The sequence below is a fragment of the Ammospiza caudacuta genome, chromosome 4 (assembly GCF_027887145.1).
Source record: "Ammospiza caudacuta isolate bAmmCau1 chromosome 4, bAmmCau1.pri, whole genome shotgun sequence".
Lineage (NCBI taxonomy): Eukaryota > Metazoa > Chordata > Aves > Passeriformes > Passerellidae > Ammospiza > Ammospiza caudacuta.
In genome coordinates, this window is record NC_080596.1 from 52,715,902 (window position 1) to 52,733,847 (window position 17,946).

Below are 17,946 nucleotides of genomic sequence, written 5' to 3' on the forward strand. Positions count from 1 at the left end.
CTTCAAATGACCAAATCTGATGAAATAAAAAGCGTAGATTTTGCTGTAGTGCTTAAGTTTCTTTTCTAGCTAATCCTTTCACTATTGGCAAGATTTTAGTGATAGTTCATAGTCTACTAAACATTGAAATAAGTCTTGCCTTTGTTGTTTGCATCTGTCAATTTGCATGTTCAAAATGAGGACTAGATTAGCACAGATGCCAAATTATGATGTGAAGAGTGAGATTTTTTCCTGAATTGTGACTATGTAGGTCTTGCTGTACTCCCTCACCTTCTGTAGATATGATTTGCCATATTTCCACTTACCCTGTGCATATGTTCTCATAGCATCCTCCAGTGTGATTATCTGTACAGTTACAGCAATCTGACTGATTAAAACTCTGGAAGCAGAGACAATGCACTTCTGTTCACTGCATGAATTCTGTTCATTGCATGGCTGCAGCATCATTAATGTAATATTACAGGTATGTGTCAGAACCACTGTGGTTTGTTGGATCTGTTAGGTTTCACCCTAAGGTCAGTAAGTTCAGATTGCTTTAGAGACCAAACAAAAATGGTTTAATAAACCAAAAAAATTTTACTTTTTCTTTGGTCTCAGCCATGGGGACAAAGTTCTGAAACCATTGTTGGCCCTGAAGCAGCTAAACAAAAACTCTTTAAAGGGCTTTTAAAGTAACCGACCATGCAGAGTAGCCACATTTTCAACATTTTGTTAAGAAAGGTTATACATCAAGGATAGGTTAAGTATTTTAATAAATTACTTTATAGCCCCTTATTGATGTTCAAAGAAATTTGGGTGAGGGAAAAGGTAAAGGTTACAAGTGTTTATTGGCACCACCCTGGGCAGATGAAGATAAATTGACTAATGCTTGATGCTTTATTTTGTGCTTGCCTCTTAGGAAAGCATGTGGTTACTGGTTTTGTTTATGACGATTTTTGTTTTTAAAATCTTTCCATCAGAGTATTAAATTGGTATTTAGTATTAAATTACATCTCTTATTGTGAAAACATTTAGGCTGGTAGAATGCTTTGTTTAGTTTCCCTTTCTTTTTTTTTTTTTTTTTGAAAAATTCCCTTCCTCACTGACATTAAATTCCAGTTTAAGAAATTAGAATGCTGAATAGAATGATACAACACCTGACTAAAGTCATATCAAGTTGTTAGTTCAACTGCTTTGAGACGCCCCATATGAAGCAGATTTCAAAATGTGCCATTACAGGAACAGTGAGGTGCCCTTCACGCAAAATTTTGGATCTGGTAGAAAAGCTGGGGTGGGTTTCTGAGCAAAGATGAAATGATAGGAATATTTTTTTTTTATTTTTCTATTAAATTCGCTGGTAATTAGCTGTATTGTAAGTCTGTAGTTTGCAAAAAAATTTTTAGTTCTGAGTTTGGTTTTGGAATTCTGCCTTGATTTTCTGTTTCTGAAAACAGAACTAGGCAACTTTCTTCTGTTCTCAGACAAAATGTGTTGCATTTAACATAATCCAGCCAACAATTTAGCTACTTGTTACTTGCCTTCTCCATTCTTTTTTTATTCTGGAATATCAAATCAGTTGTTGGACTGTCAGGAAAAATAAGAATCCTTTTTTTTTTTTTTTGCTACGTTTTTTCCTATCCTTATTGATATTATATTAGAATTTGTGTGCTGCAGTTTATAAAGAGAAACAATTGTATTAGATGATATCTGCCTCTCTTTCTTTCACAGCTTTCCAGTAACTAAAAAAAGCAATCCACTGACCTTTTTCAAAGTCTGACTTTAATTGAACTGTTCATGACAATGAAACATATTGAGGATTTTATTTATCCCCCTTCAGTAGCTGTTCCTGCTTTGTTTGAAGTACTTGGTTTTTTATATTAAATGACTATAACTCAGGCCATGAATCTGTTTGTCAGCAGCCACAGTTTGTGCCCTGCCTGGCCCTTTAATGGTAATCTCTGATTAGTCACACTGTTCCCAGCCTTTGGAGTTTGCTAAGATCTTTTAGAGAGGAAAGAGATGGAGGAGGATTGAAGTTATCTGCAAATAATTAGGCAGGTGGGCACTTCATGCCAGCTGTGAATAAAAAGTACTCACAGATTTAATCAAATGCCAAATAGGAGCCAATATGTGCCATTGTTCTTGGACCCTGTGAGGTTAAATATGAATAAGCTGTGACTAACACAGCCATAGATGGATTCCACTTTATTCTGCATGCCTATTTTGCCATTAGTTTAATTTGAAAGAGAGGATACTAAACCAATTTTTATAGTTGCACAGTGGCATTAAATGTTGAGTTTCATCAAAGACTAGTAGAATTGATAGGAGTGTTAATTTTAAATTTTGTAAGAAAATAAGGAAAGCAAGATTGTTGGCTAGAAAGATTTGTTGCACTAAAAGAATATTGCATTAATCTTGTTGCTGTTATGCTTGCTTATGCAATCTCTGAAAAAAGATAGGGCTTTTATTAATCTTGTTTCAGAAATAAAGTACTCCAAGAAAAGACAGTATGGTGATTTTTCTGCCTTATTTTTAATAACTTTTAGGGACCCAGATTTCCCCTTCTTAAAAGGAAGTAGTAAATATTTTGGGGTAAGAATGTGATCACATGTAAGATGCATTTTGTGAAGAATATATGCTGCCTCAATATGTGTTATGTACCCTCAGAGAGGTCTTTGGGAGGCATAGGATAAATAGATACACTGAAGAAATAGGTAGTAATGTCACCAAGGCAAATGGTAGACGTGGAATAAATGTTCTTGGGTGAAATCAGAGCACTGTCTCTGGGTCCCTGCTGAAGAGCAGGGTGAGCTGCTGCTGCCACCCACCATGAGGCTGCAAGTCCATGTCTTTCAGGTGGGATGCATGGTAGGATTATGCCTGTAGTTGGCTGATTCCAGGAGAGGGAGAAGGATGTGTCTGAGTGCAGAAGTGTGAGCTTTTACAAGGAGGACAAGTCTCTTCAGGTGTGTTACAAGAGGCTAGCACTTGGATCTCCTTTGACATTCAGCAAGATGCTTGGAAACAAGACATTACTAATTTTCTGACGCTAAATTATTGTGTACTGGGTTATTTTTGAACAGTTATAAATGTATCATGGAGAATTATTCTTGGTTTTTTTTTTGTTTGGGTTTTTTTGTTTGTTTGTTTGGTTGGTTTTTTCTGTTTTTTGTTTACCCCAAGGGTTTTTTAAACAGCTCCTCTAATACATGCTGGTTTAATCTGTGATAGAACTATTTTTCTGCTTAGTAGCTGGTAGAGTGCTGCTGTTTGGAGTTAGCAGGATACAAACCTGCACATTTAAAACTGAAAGGCAAAAGAATACAAGCATCTGAGTCTGCTGAGGCCATTCCCTTGTTCTTTGTGTTCAAAATAATCTTCCTTTTTTAGTCTAATTTATTAGGGTGGCTGGTATTCTATAACAAGCTGTGTTTTCTTGCTTGGGTGGATTTGACTATAATGACTTAGATAATTTTTTTTTTTCAAACGAGGCATTGCTACTGTGAAGTGGCTGCAAAGAGTAGCACCTTCAAACTCAGATGGTCTTCACTTTTCGTACATTTCATCATGTCTGTTGATTCTGCTCACTTCTTTTTTCATTTCTCCTATTTGTATTGTAAAGGCAATGCATAAATCTTTGTTCATTCTGTCCCATTAAAGCCCATTAAAACACTTCTCTTGTGCACTGCCTTGGGCTCTCCTTTATACTACAGCAAGACAAGTTTCATTTTCAGTTGTAACTACAAATGAGCACAGAAAGTTGAATTTTAAGGTTAAACAGGTCCAGGGTTTTCACAGGTACCTGGAATTCTGTTTGCAGAAGAAGAAATAAGTCAAGGACTTGTTTTGACCTTCAGAATCTTCCTCTGCTGGCAGTGACTCTCAAGAAATACGCAAAGTTTTAGAACAAAGTCACCTTAAAACTTCATTTTTATAGTATTTTTGATCTCTCTCTCTCTCCACTGTTTGCCTCATGCATTACTTGTTCATAACCTTTGGAAAACACTGAGTTACCAGGTGGTAATTCATCTGCCATACATCATAGAGCAAGAGGAAACCTCCCTCTAGCATATCTGTTTCCTGAATTTGTACTTCTCCCATCTGGAGAGGTGGGAAAATCAAGAGAGATTAAGATAGTCCTGGAATATCTGCCCTGGTACTTCTCAAGGATGAAGTGCCAAATTTCTCAAACTTTCCGAAGAGATGGGTGGTATCAGTTGCTGAAGCTAGTGAGGAATCTGCAACTTGTACAGTTGGCCGCTGTGATTGCTTAAAAGGAAAATGAACAAAAAAATCCACTCCAATCAATAAAGCCTTTAGCTTTCATTTAAAAACAGAATTGATTGACTACACTATGGATTTTTATTGACCAACTAAACAAGTGCTAACCCCTTTGGCTCAAGCAAGAGTGTGGACACCATCTCTTCCTCGCTTTCTCCTGTCCATTCAACCCATAACTGAGAGGTGAACAACCAGCACCAAATGTTTCAGCTTGGCCTGCAGCTCTTTCCCTGCAGGGGAGCTGCCCAGTTCTCATTGAAGCCCTCATGGGGCAGCCATGCAGGAAAGATCACATCTGCTATGGGGTACTGAGACTGTTGCCATTAAGGTCAGAGTATGGTCTAGAGCTCTGACAACACACAGAGCTGCTGAAGTGCAGAAACAACTGGCTGGATTCTTCAAAAAGAAAAATTCTTTTATGCATCTGTATTGATATCCCTCTCAAGTTTTACTGTGTCAAGAATTATTTCATAAGATGGGGTTACCTTTTATCTATTTATTTTGTTTTTCACCTTTCTTTTCTGGCCATAAGTCTACAGAGGAATTTGATTTTCTATTACAGAAGGAACTTCCTTGAGGCTTTAACAAGTAAAGTGGAATTTCTTTAGGGAAATTTCCTTCTTGATTATGATTATGTATACTTTTGTGTGTATGTTGGTAGGTGTACAAGGCAGATGGTAACAGATAGTTCTGCAAACTGGCATGTTTGATTTCCATATATTAATGAATTCTTCATAATCTGAAATTTCTTGAAAAATGTTAACTTGTGTGTTGAAAAGTTTGGAGGAAAACATAGAAAGCTTTCTTTGTTTGGTTCTTAAAAGTATATCTCTCTTAACATAGTCTAACCTTGAAGTACTAAGGTTGCCCTTAAATTTCTGTCCAGGGCCCCCAGAGGTGATTGCAGTATGCGGGAACCTCCAAGTTACACTCCCATCACATACCTTCTTCCTGAAGTAATCAGTGTGTGTCAGGGGAGAGGAGGTAGCGACAGAAGGCTGTGTGCATCTTTTGTCTCTCATTCTGGGTTCACTGGCTGCTGTCTGCTATGCAAATGGTAATACAAAAGAGAATAGAGCAAGTGGCTTCGGATTTGTATACGAGTCAGAAAACAGTTGGCTTGCAGACGTTGGGAAACGTAAACATAGATATGGTTGTTTCTCTGTTTTTAGGAATACACTATAGATATAATTTTTGCCCAGACTTGGTATGACAGTCGTCTAAAATTTAACAGCTCAATGAAGGTGCTTATGCTTAATAGCAATATGGTTGGAAAAATCTGGATTCCAGACACTTTCTTCCGGAACTCAAGGAAATCTGATGCTCACTGGATTACAACTCCAAACCGTTTGCTTCGAATCTGGAGCGATGGAAGAGTATTGTACACTCTAAGGTGGGTTTTTATTATTTGGGTAGAAAAATAATCAAAACATATTCCTTTTATGATCAGGAATATGAAAATAATGAATATGAATCAAATTCCTGCCATCTCTTTTGTTATGGACAATAGGAATTTGCAAGGAATTGATTAAACAAGAAAAAAAAAAAGATCATTTGATCATGAAAAAATTAAATTAATAGTATTGAAATATAATGCGGAGATAATTGACTAAGGACAAGTGAAGGTAATAGCAAATTTTGATCTCATTTAGGTACAGGCAAGATTTAAAAAAGGATGCTATATAGTATATAGCATCTAGGCGGTCTGTCACTAATATATTGCAGATAAATTATTTTTGGTTGAAATACTTTAAAATCTAATTTCCACCAAATGATATTCTGTAAGTAAAATATTAAATGCTTCAAATAATGTTTGATTGAAAGTTTGATTAAAGCTAAGGCCCCAGCCCTGTATGTACTACTTAACATCTGTATGCTTGTAAGCAATTAAAATCAGCAGATCTATTCATCCAGAATAGGCATAAACAAACATGTTGGTGATAATTCTACTTGGCAAATGGGAGATACTTGTGCTTCTTTTAACCTTAAGGCTATTTGTACTGCTTTTTGAGTCACTTTTCAAACAGTTCGTGAAAGGCTGTAGTCTACAGAAAGTATTTTAGGGTCATCTCTGTCATATTTTCTAAATATGCTGAACAAATCCTATAATAAGTCAGGGGTTGATCAAGAAGTAGTCTATGCAGAGGATGCCATAAATATGATTTTGCTCTTAAGAGTTTGTTTATTTAGTTATCTATTTAAAACAGAAAGTGGCACTTTACTTTCTTCTCAATCATTTATGCTCTGTTCATATGCAGTATATGTTGTATGAACAATGTATAAATTTCTCATGTATCAAATGTAAGAATTAGAATGCATTACAAGGATTCTCTTCACTTTATTTTTTCTTATTGTGCTTATTTGGGAGCATACAGACATCCCTGAAGAGCACTTTTTAAATGGTTTATTATGCCAGCTGGTGTTTATAAAAGTCTCTAGAGAGCCTCTCCTGTTGACGTGCTTTTTTTTTTTCTTTTTCTAATTAGCAATTGTAGAGTCATACTTGGACTTTACCCTTCCATTGTCCATTCATTTTCAATGAAAAAAATTCTTCTAAAGAGATTCAAAGTAAAAAATCATGTGAGCCCTCAAAGAGCAATAGGTTAGAATTATTGTGTCAGAGCATGAGAAATAAAGTGCAATGAGCTGGCAACAGAACAGCAGAACACGCTGTTACTCTGCACTGCAACACACAAACATCCATATGGGTGAATATATGGCCTGAATTTGACCTAAGGTAAAACAACATTTGAGAGGTTCATATCTGGCTTGTTGAAGGAACAATAATGGGATCTGACAGTTCTCCAGGTCCGTGGGCTGTCCTGTATCACCACTCTTTCCTTGTTGGTAATTGAGGGGGCAGACGTGGTGAAAATATGAACCAGCCTTACTGAATCTCCTCTGAGGGTGTCCCATGGTCTGTCCGTTGCACCATCTGTGATTCCAGATCTAGTTGTGGTGCTTTGAACACAAGGCTCAGCTTGTTTTCTTTTTCTTTGAGTGTTTAACTATGCAAAAATTGAAAGTGGAAAGTAAAGGCAATAAATGCATAGATCATAGCTGACAAATTTGAAAAGCATCTCCATAGTGATGCAAGTATTCTGCTTGAAAGTGTGGGGAAGGGTCTTTCTTCCTCTCTCTCACAGGTTCCTTGTAAACATTTGGTCAGGTCATAGTGGCAGTTTGTGTAGAATAAATACTTTGTTCAGAGACTTGTAAAACTATCTGGCAGCATGTCTTAGAGCCTTTTCCTATCTCTTGTCTAATATGTAAGCATTGCACACATTAAAGTATGTGAGCATTATGGCAATTTTTAAAGTTGATTTTAGAAGACATTCTGCCTTTCTATACAGTGTTGCCAACAAAGGAGGAGGTATTTTAAATGCAAAGAAGTCAGTTTGAAGTCTAGCCCCTTGCTTTGGCTTACTAGTGAAAGGTAGCAGGACTGGGTTTTCCACTTATTCCTTGGAAGTCATGTGGAAATTCATGATAGCATTTTCAAAAGCAGAAAGGGATTTAGTCCAGACAGTTATGAGTCCTAAATCAATTCTAAAATGTTTATAAGTTGTAAATTATTTGAATGCCTTAGACATTAAACAGGTAGAAACATAGTTTGCTTTTCCTATCCAAATGCTTTTTTCACCAGAGCTGCTTCCATGAGTATAGAGCAAGTCCAATGTGCCCCACAATGTTTCTCTTATGCAAAGCCACCAGATACAATGATGGCAAATGCAATGTGACTTCATAAATGTGTTCTACAAAAACTTCCTTTTTGTGCTATCATAATCTCTCTTTCCCCTGTCTTCAGACCCTAATTTTTATCCCCTATTTTTTGTAGAGCTGAGAGATGCCTCAAAATCAATTGAAATTTTGGAAATGGCTTGAAATACCACTTGAAACAACACAGATTCTCAAATTGCATGCAATAATAATTCCTGTTTTGTTCTTTGGTACTAATACTGGATGTTGTTTTTCTGATACACAGGAGGCTATTCATAATATCCATTAATTGGCATAATTTATTTCAGTGTATGTTATTTACTATGTAGTATAAAGTATCTGAATTCTTGAATATAACCTATTTTCTTCTTCCCCTTCCTTTTCTAATTAGGTTGACAATTAATGCTGAATGTTATCTTCAGCTTCATAATTTTCCTATGGATGAACATTCTTGTCCTCTGGAGTTTTCAAGCTGTACGTGGTAAAATACTTTTGTCCTCTTTACATTCAGCTATATATTTACTTAAATTTTGTCATCAGGAGAGCAAATGTTTCCTTTTTAAAGCCTTGAGGCAAAAGAAAGAACCGACCATTCATGTTTTGACTGGATTTATTGTGTTATTTAATACACTAATTAATTACTTGAATCACATGTATTTTTTGCAACTTTAAAAATAGTCTTTTTACTTAGGAGTCTAATACAGTGGCTATTACAGTTAATGGAAATGCACTGTCCTGGAAAAACTTTGTTTCCTTATTCCTGCAACTTTGAATTAGTTCCATATGGTGTACTTAAAGGAAAGAATAAGATATGTCTTGTTCAACTTGCTTCTATAAATGCTGAATCAGTAGAAGTCCTTTTCCTTTCAGTGGAACTTAGTTTATATGAGCAAAACCACTACCTTCAGGCTCTATTTTTGATGCAAACTATGTTAAAAAAAATCCTAGAGAATTGTGCTATTATAATCACACAATCATTAATGTTGGAGAAAAACTCCTACATCAAGTCCAACCTATGACTGAACACCAACATCTCAACTAAACTGTAGCATGAAGTGCCGTGTCCAGTTGTTTCTAGAGCACCTCCAGGGAAGGTGACTCCACCATTTCCCTGGGCAGCCCATTCCAATGCTTCACAACATTTCAGTGAAGAAATTCTTCCAAATATCCAGCCTGAACCTCCCTGATGCAGACATGAGGCCATGTCCTGTCACCCTGTTGCATGGGAGAAGAGGCCAGCTCCTGTATTGCTACAGACTTCTATCAGGTGGTCTTCCCTAAACAATCAAATTATGTACTAAGAAGTGTACTTTTGAGCTCTTTCTGATAATTTAATGATAATGTAATGACATTTATGTTTTAATAGTGATGATTCTGAGCCAGTTTTTATTACTGGAGTTTGAGAATACCGTGTAGATATTTTATAAACATTTGTATTTACACAGTTTTTGGTTGATTGTACATTTACCTTGACTTAAAATTGAGACCATTTATTTTGTGGTTAAATTTTAAGTGTATCAAAAGGAATATAGATGGTCTCAAATCCACTTAATGTACAGCTCTGTTTTAATTTATAAGAAACTTCAGAGATCATAAAATGTGCTTTCTGTGTACATTCTATGGCTTAGTGTTTGATTTTTTTGTTTCATTCTAGATGGATATCCCAGGAATGAAATTGAATACAAATGGAAGAAAACCTCTGTTGAAGTGGCAGATCCAAAATACTGGAGATTGTATCAGTTTGCATTTGTAGGGCTACGAAACACAACTGAAATTTCTCATACCTTGTCTGGTAAGGCAAAGTGTTGAGTTTTATTTTGTGAATATCTATTTAGATCAAAACTAACATATGAAGATAAAACTGAAAACCATATTATATGTCAGATAAATATATTTTATTATTTTTTTCAATTTTTAGGTGATTATATTATTATGACAATATTCTTTGATCTCAGCAGACGTATGGGATATTTTACTATTCAGACATACATTCCTTGTATACTCACAGTTGTTCTTTCATGGGTGTCATTTTGGATCAATAAGGATGCAGTTCCTGCAAGGACTTCTCTGGGTAAGGATGTCTTTTTTAAGCCTTGAAGGATCTGGTGCTCCTAAAGAAAACAAATGTGTAGCACATTTATTTTCCCACAATTATTCCCCTTCAGATTGTGACCATTGGTCATTCTCTCTTGAACTGCAACATTGGGAGTAGGAGAATCCTGCTGTAGTTGCGTGGCAGAGTTTAAGCAAGCAAAGCTGAGCATGGAAATCATGATCCAAGTTTGTCAGTCTGCTGTTGTTCACATAAATATGTTTTTTCTTTTTTTATGTTTTTTTATCATCTCCGAGGACCGTCATGTGGCAATTATTAATCTGACACTTAGAGTCATGGAACAAATTGAAGTCATTACTACATGACCAAAAATGGCAAAAATCTGGTTTAGTTTTTACGTTGTTTTTTTTGTGTTCTTGGCATTGGTTTTTGGTTGGATTTTGTTTGTTTGTTTCGGGGGGTTGTTTGTTTTTGTTTGTTTGGCTTTTTTTTTTAGTAGAATGATTCAATTATTCTTTTAGACTGAGGATAGGACAGAAAACTTGCAACCAAAGTTACACTTCAAGAAGTTAGGTCTATAATTCACAAAAACTCCTGTTTTTACTACAGACAGTCTGAAGTGTTTGCAAGTTCTAATACGAAGATAATTATGTGTTAGTGCCATCTTGGCTGACCTGTTCAGCACAGCATCAGTCTGCTAAGTTTGACTATTTAGGATTCCTGTGCTGCCTTGGAGAAAAGTTGCAGTCCCCACATAAAGCCTAATAAACGGGTACACAGAGTGCACAGGACACAGCTTTGAGCTTAGCAGGGACAGATAGTTGTAGCAGAGCTAGTGACAGCAGTCTGACCTATTTTGGGGTCAAGAGCTGAGAGTTCTATCTTAGGAAGTTAGAGATGTGAGTTAATTTTCCTGATCAGCTGTATTGCTGTGAGCACACCATTCCCACCCTACAAGATCATTTGCTACCAGAAGCATGAGCCCACACTTTAACTCCCTGCCTTTCCCACTGAAACTGGACCTGCCAGATTAATGAGTCAAGAGAGAAAGTAAGCAAGAACAAGCATGGCTCAGTAGCCTAATGAAAAGGTAAGGGAAGAAAATCTCAGTCTAGGACTCTATGTTGTTTGAAAGTGCTGAAAAATTTAGTGAAGAGAGTCTAAAGTCTTGAATAAATAAGTGAAAATTACTTTTGATAGTTTTAAAACTTGATGCAGAAATTTCATCAGATTTCTTTGACTCATTGAACATCATTGTGGATTCTGTTGGTATCCTTCTAGTTCTGTATCCAGATTTTTGTTTTTACAAAGTACTTTTTATATGCCATGAAACTGATGTCACAGTTAAGCTGAAGAGTTCAAGCTCTCAGTTCAGCATTACTAGCCTTCATCTACTCGAGATGGAATACAAACTTTTGTAATATGTTATTTACAGCTCCCTGCAGGTAACTCTGAACTCCTTTCTTGTAAACATGTAAAATCCATCGCTTGACAGCTTGTAGGATGACTTTTCTTACATGCAAATGTTCTGGAGAAGGAGAAAGAGAGTACCTGTCAAATAGACACAATTCTATGGAAAGAGAAATCAATACAAGAAAGCCAAACCTAAGCCAGGTTTATTATGGCAGGTAGCTGTTTTGCTGTTGAAGGTTTGCTCCCTGTGACAGCCCCCTATGCATTTCACATAGCAGACAAGGCTGGAAAAATTTCTCTTTTTGTCCTCTCTGAATGGATGTTGGTACAGGGAATGGTGGGTGCCATTTCCCACCTGTAAGGTGTGCTGGGGTCTGGTACCCTGAAAAGGCTGGACCTTTTTTTCTCATATCTGTTGGAAGATCCTGGAAGATTGTGGTTTCCCAGAGCAAAAGATTTGGGGTGATTACAGATATTTAAATATGTAGTTATACAGAGGAAATGCCAAATCAGTTTTCAAAAGTATCTGGTGGGAGTGAAGCACTTTTGAAGAACACTGGTTATCTGTTTGCCCCTTTAGGCATATGATTTCATTGGGAAATCTCTTGGAAAAATACTATTGCCTTCCTGCTGCAGGAGCAGTCCATAGTGACCAGTGATTCCATACTTTGATTTGTGAGCCATAGACAGTTTTTGCCTGGTGTAATGCTTTTTTTTTTGTTTATTTGTTTTGTTTTGGTTGTTTTTGTTTTAGTTTTAAATAATCTTGTGCATGTAAATAACAAATTATTTGTGTGTTCAAGTATCGCTCTTCAAAGGAAAGGTCACACTTAATTTTGGACTACTGTGTAAATGGATTTGCATCTCCCTGAAGCATCAAATATAAGAAGAAAGTGTTAAAACCTTGTAAATGCTAAACTAATGAAGAGTGGTACAATTGAGCATATATTTTGAACACATAGTTATTAAGGCCAGTTTGTTCTTTTAATTAGCTTGTATGTAAGAGAATCAGGGGAAACATTTTTTATTACTTAGGACACAGTGTTGAAAGCATATCTGGTAACTTAGACAATGAGACCAGAAAGCTGTGAATGTCATCAAATTTGATCTTCTATGTCTTCTTCAGAAGGAGACAATTGGAAACATTATTAATTTTTCTTTTGTTTACCAAAAGCTTGAAATCATTGATACATAATACATCTTTTAATTCTGAATGCATTCTTTTTAACATTTTAATAGCTTGAGCTAAGGGACTTTCTTGTGCCTATAAAGTTTGTGTGCTTATTTGTACCCATTTTTCTACTGTATTTATGTGTACACTTCATGTCAGATTTATAAAATTTCACAAACTTAATCTCATTGTTTGTTCAGTGTGAGCTGAAAATAGGATGGATTTAAAGGGAAGGGGAAATGTGCTGCTTTCTCTATGATCCCAGGGAGGATGCTGCGTCCATAGGGAGGGATTCTTGCCATAGCACCAATGTACATGAATGTAATCAGTGGTGAACCCCCTGGCCCCTCCTGTGGGTCACTCCTTATATGACACATCAATTAAATAAGAGCTAATATGATTACTTTTTTTGGTGACAATATGATTTGATTACCTATACGTTTCCTTTTTCTGTCTTTTTTTCTTTCTTTGCAGGGATCACAACAGTGCTGACCATGACAACGCTGAGTACAATTGCTAGGAAGTCACTCCCAAAAGTTTCCTATGTGACAGCAATGGACCTTTTTGTTTCAGTTTGCTTTATTTTTGTGTTTGCTGCCTTGATGGAATACGGCACCTTACATTACTTTACCAGCAACAGAAAAGGGGTCAAAGGAAAAGAAAAGAAGGCAAAATCAAAGCCATCAGTAAGTTTAGGCAAACAGGAAAAAAAAATACAGAGTGGTTTTTATTGTACCATTCATTTTGAATGACTGCTTCTTAAGTAGAAAAGCTAATGTTGAAAGATAATTAACACTAATATTTATTTTTTCTTTTTTTTGCAATTAGGGGCTTGTACTAATTTTATGTAAATACAACTAGTAAGCAAAGGGTTTAGGTGATTTCACATATGTGAATGAGGACACATGAGCCTAAGGTGGAGAGTGGTTTGATATAATATTCCATGTCCTTGGTGCTTCTAGAACTGCCCATGAAGTGTGTGCCCACGGAGATGGTTCTGCAGGGGCACAGGGCTTCTGAAAACAGTCCCTGGCAGACCACAGCTAAAACTGTAGCAGTAAAGATAATGTGCATGAACTGAAGGTATGAGGATTTCTTTGGATCTGCATCACCTAACTGAAGTCTTACAAAGCTTTGCAAAGGAAAAAATGCTTGTTATTGGCCAGTATTCTGAATCCCACTACAGAAATTCTATCTTAACTCTTTTCTAAATTGGCTTCCATGTTTCTTTCTGGTTAAATTAACCTTCTGCTTTTACAAGTTGATGTTTTTATGGTAAACCTCTACACATCTCAGGATCAAGTATTATTCAATTTTAAGAGTCTTTCTGCTTGTGTAGTAAAAGTGTTGTAATTTCCAAAGAATTTGTTGGAAGTCAGTACAAATACTTAAAGGTAGTCTTTAAAGCAAGAAAACATTGGAGAGAATAAGATAAAGGAAAATGTTATAAAGCCCCTTTCCAAATCATCTCGTCAAAAGATGCAGGTACATATCTGAACCATAATACCAGTTGTCTTTTCTGCATGAAGGCTGAATACCAGCTCTGTATGAGGTGAAACAGAAATTGATAAGAAATTACAGAAGTAATTGCAGGTATGGAAGTGCAGAAATCCTGTTATGAGCCATATCCATTCTGCAGCCCATGTTGGCAAGGACTGGTGCACCCATTCTGAGCAGCCCTGCTGTGGGCCTCTCTTTTATGGGGACACTGAGGCTGTTGGGGCTTGATTGCAGGGAAATGCAATCTTAGGCTTCATTTGGTGAGCTGTTCCAAGGGGATCAGCTGTGTGTTTAGGACAAGGCCAGTGGTGAAGTGTTAATACTTCCCTGTGCTGCCTTGGTCGGATATTACTGTGATCCTCAGGGAATCCTTCACAGTCAGGAAAACTGGAAAATGGAAACTGCAAACCTGCTTCCTGTTAGTGGTAGAAACACATGTGGGAGGAACAGAAGGAGAACACAGGCTTTGGCAAAGGCACAGTTGAGTTTTGAGGGTAAAAGGTAAGAGAGCATGTGGGGGCATCCCAGTGTCAGCACAGCAGATTCAATTTCAGGTTGCTGCTGCAGGGAGGTCTCAACAACGCAGGGAGCTGAGTAGGTCTGAGTAGGCATGCACAACGCAGAGAAGGCAGAGATATCAGGATGTACTGCTTATTCAAACCAGGCAGATATTAAAGATCAGCTGCTGACAAATGGAAAGACACTGAGGCAGTTTGCAAGTATGCTCTATTGAATGAAATAATGCCACTTTGCAGAATCTGTTCACACATCACCCATGTGTGCAATAATCTGCCAAGGGCCTTGAGATTTTCAGTGCATATGAAAATTTTAAATGCAACATAATGATGAGATAGAAACTATGAAACTTACTGAATAAATAGCTGGAATTTGCACTAATATTAAAATTAACAATATAATACTAAAATACTGTTCAGTTGTGTTTTACTGGGTTCTTAAACAATGCTTTTTTATTTCTAAGTTGAAAAAAAATCTTTTTGCACAGAGTTTTTTAAACATGTTATGGCTATAAGACCATACAAAATAAAGAGATTACACAAAGAAAGGGAGAATTAAATTTAATGTACCTAGATGCAAGGATTCTAATTTGGTAAAAGCTTTTCTGGTGATGTTTTATAAAAAGTTGTGACTTTTCTTGCTCCAAATAAGTGAAGAAGGCATCTAATTAGTTAATAAGTCATACCATTACAAATCCTTTTCTTTTTTTTTTTTTTTGTTCTTTTCTTTTTCCCCCTTTATTTTTGTCAAGGACTTCTATTAATTATTTTTGTCTTGTAGTTATGGATATGCAACTCAAAACAACAGTTTAATTTTCAAAGTCAGTTTAATTCTTTCTGAAAACTCACAAGTTATTTTTTCCTTGGGAAACTTGCCTTGCATAGATCTTTTATTTCTACTGCAAAATGCAATAAATGGTTACTATTCCAGGAACTGATGCCAGTAAGCCACAATAAATGATCTTGTGGAAAAAATGGCAAGACTTTGCAAATGATAACAGCAGTATTATCTTACAAAATATGTGCTGGCATCATTCAAGAAAGGTAGTATGAATTGGCTTATGCAAATCCGCGTTAGTAAGGATAATGAGTTTGGGCAGGAAAGATTAAACTTAATTAGTTATGGATCTTGTTCTGATCATCATTTCACCTGAAATGAGTGTATCACCTGTGCCATGTTCTCCACAGACAATGGCTTTCTTTTGTACTGGTATTAGTGTTATTGCAGAATAATTGGGGTTTGATCCTATCAGACTGTATTATAAATGATCTCATAATACATGCTCTTTTATCTACAATTTCAGTAGGCATATCCATAAAAAGTCAGTGTGTACTTCTATATCTACATGTTGTGAGTGTTCTGTTGTTTTGGTTTTGGTTTTTTTCAGTTTCTTCCAATTTATATCAAGGCATTTTCTTGTTAGGTGTTGGTCTTTTTTCCTCTTTTCCCTCTCATTGCCTCTTAGACATATTTTATGTATTCCCTTAGGTAGTTAAGCCTACAGGACGACTGTGTCTGCCTCTCTTAAGCCACCTCTTCAAACTTGCAATTCAGCAGCCACCTCCAGTCTGTGTTGGTGATGTGAACAGTGGAGAGCAGTACTGTAATTTTTTCCTTCTCCCATCATGTTTCTGTATTGAGGATTCCTCTTTTACCCCACTAGTAGAAATAACTCATGCCATAAATCTTACATGGGCAAAACCCACAGTGAGCAGAGCAGAGTAGGTGTGAATCAGAAATAGGCATCTTTCCCTGTTTATCTACAGCAGACTAAAGACTTTTTCTTAATTAAAAAAAACCCCTGAACCTATTTTTCATGCTTTGTAAAAATAACCCCTCTTTGCAATGCCTCAAATTAGGATGGAGGCATGTAACTCCTGTTTCTTGGTATTGTCAGTATTTTGTCATAACTGAAAAGACTAATGAGGTCCTTCAGGATGATAATTAGCTCCCTAGGTCATCATGTATAGTCAGTTTTGAAACAGCAGTCTGTGTGAAACTTTCTCTGGTAGAGACACTTATTAAATAAAGCTATTTGAAAACATGGTGGATACTGCTCTGCATTAACACCATCCCTTAGGACATTGGGTAAAATGCCCCTGAAGCAAAAGAATGTCACCTCAACAATGTATAGAAGTCTGTGTACTGGCCAAAGTAATTCCCAGGAAGTGGGACAACAGGACTTTAAAGCATAACAAGAAGCTAAATGATGGCTTCCCACTTTCCATATTTTTTTCATGTGTTTCAATTTTCTATATTGTATAATTGGTTAATAATATCCAGTTAGATTTTCTCACTGCTTCCTTTCCTGCTGTTTTATATCCTTACATAACCAAATATGAAGAATGTGGAAAAGAGACAACACAGTATAAGAGTAGTGTTAATATAACTGTTCTCCTTGGTCTGAAGATTTTAGAAAAGATGCCAAATGTGGAGTGGGGTAAGTTGAAAGAATATTATGGAATAGTTTAAAACAGCTGTGAGATTTAGAAAGAGAAGATAAAGGACAGATGAGGAAAGAGAATATATTTTGAAACAATCAGGAAAAGAAGGATGATGCATATAAAACTGTGAAGAAACAAAGAAATAAAAGGGGAAAATGTGGGTTGTGTTAGTGTGAGTTAAAAGGTGCAAAGGCAAAAGTCACAAGTAAGGGAATAGCAAACACTATATGTACTAGGCAATTAGCCACCCAGATTTTTTCTATGAGAATTAAAACATTTTACACTGAGTTTTTATCAGATACCAGAAGGTTGTTATGACCATAGAAAGTAAAAGTAAGAATTGAGAACTAAATGCACTCGTGACTTGAGTGGCGTTCTCCTAAGGAGTCATGTCTTGGATTCTGAAGGTGGGCTGTATTGTTTAGGGATTTAATATCTGAGGGTTAGAGGGCATAGCCTGGCCTTACATGTCTCAGTCTGATAAACTTCCCCAGAGATGCTGTGTAAAACCCCTTACCTTTTTTTTTTTTTTTTTTTTATTTTTTTTTTTTTTTTTTTGGTGAAAATGTAGCTTCCAGAAACACATTTAGTCTCCTAAGGACCCAAAAGACAGGAGGACCATCATTCCTTTGTTAGTGGTGATTATAGCCTGCTTGTGGACTTGGTTGTGACCCAGTTGTCAAGAAGTGACTGACTTCAAAATGTTTGTCTGTGTTTGTAGATGGGATCAGCTAACCCTGTCTGTGTGACTAATTATCTACTATTCCCAAATCCCAGCACAACCCAATTTTCACTGTGGCAGGTGAAAGTAGTTCATGGTCTTTTGCCTGCATGCACTAATTACATATAGCAGTTCATAATTTTCTAAG

General features: G+C 36.4%; 1 protein-coding gene across 1 annotated transcript in view; it reads left to right on the forward strand.

Annotated features, from left to right (window-relative positions):
* The window catches only part of GABRG1 (gamma-aminobutyric acid type A receptor subunit gamma1), a 31,491-nt gene extending 13,783 nt beyond the window's left edge, over nt 1-17,708 (forward strand). Inside the window, exons 3-8 of the mRNA XM_058803543.1 lie at nt 5,433-5,653; nt 8,372-8,454; nt 9,635-9,772; nt 9,899-10,051; nt 13,092-13,303; nt 17,649-17,708. Coding sequence (XP_058659526.1) covers nt 5,433-5,653; nt 8,372-8,454; nt 9,635-9,772; nt 9,899-10,051; nt 13,092-13,303; nt 17,649-17,675 — 834 coding nt within the window. The 3' untranslated portion in view covers nt 17,676-17,708. The remainder of the gene's footprint in view (nt 1-5,432; nt 5,654-8,371; nt 8,455-9,634; nt 9,773-9,898; nt 10,052-13,091; nt 13,304-17,648) is intronic.
* The last annotated feature ends 238 nt before the right edge of the window (nt 17,709-17,946 follow it).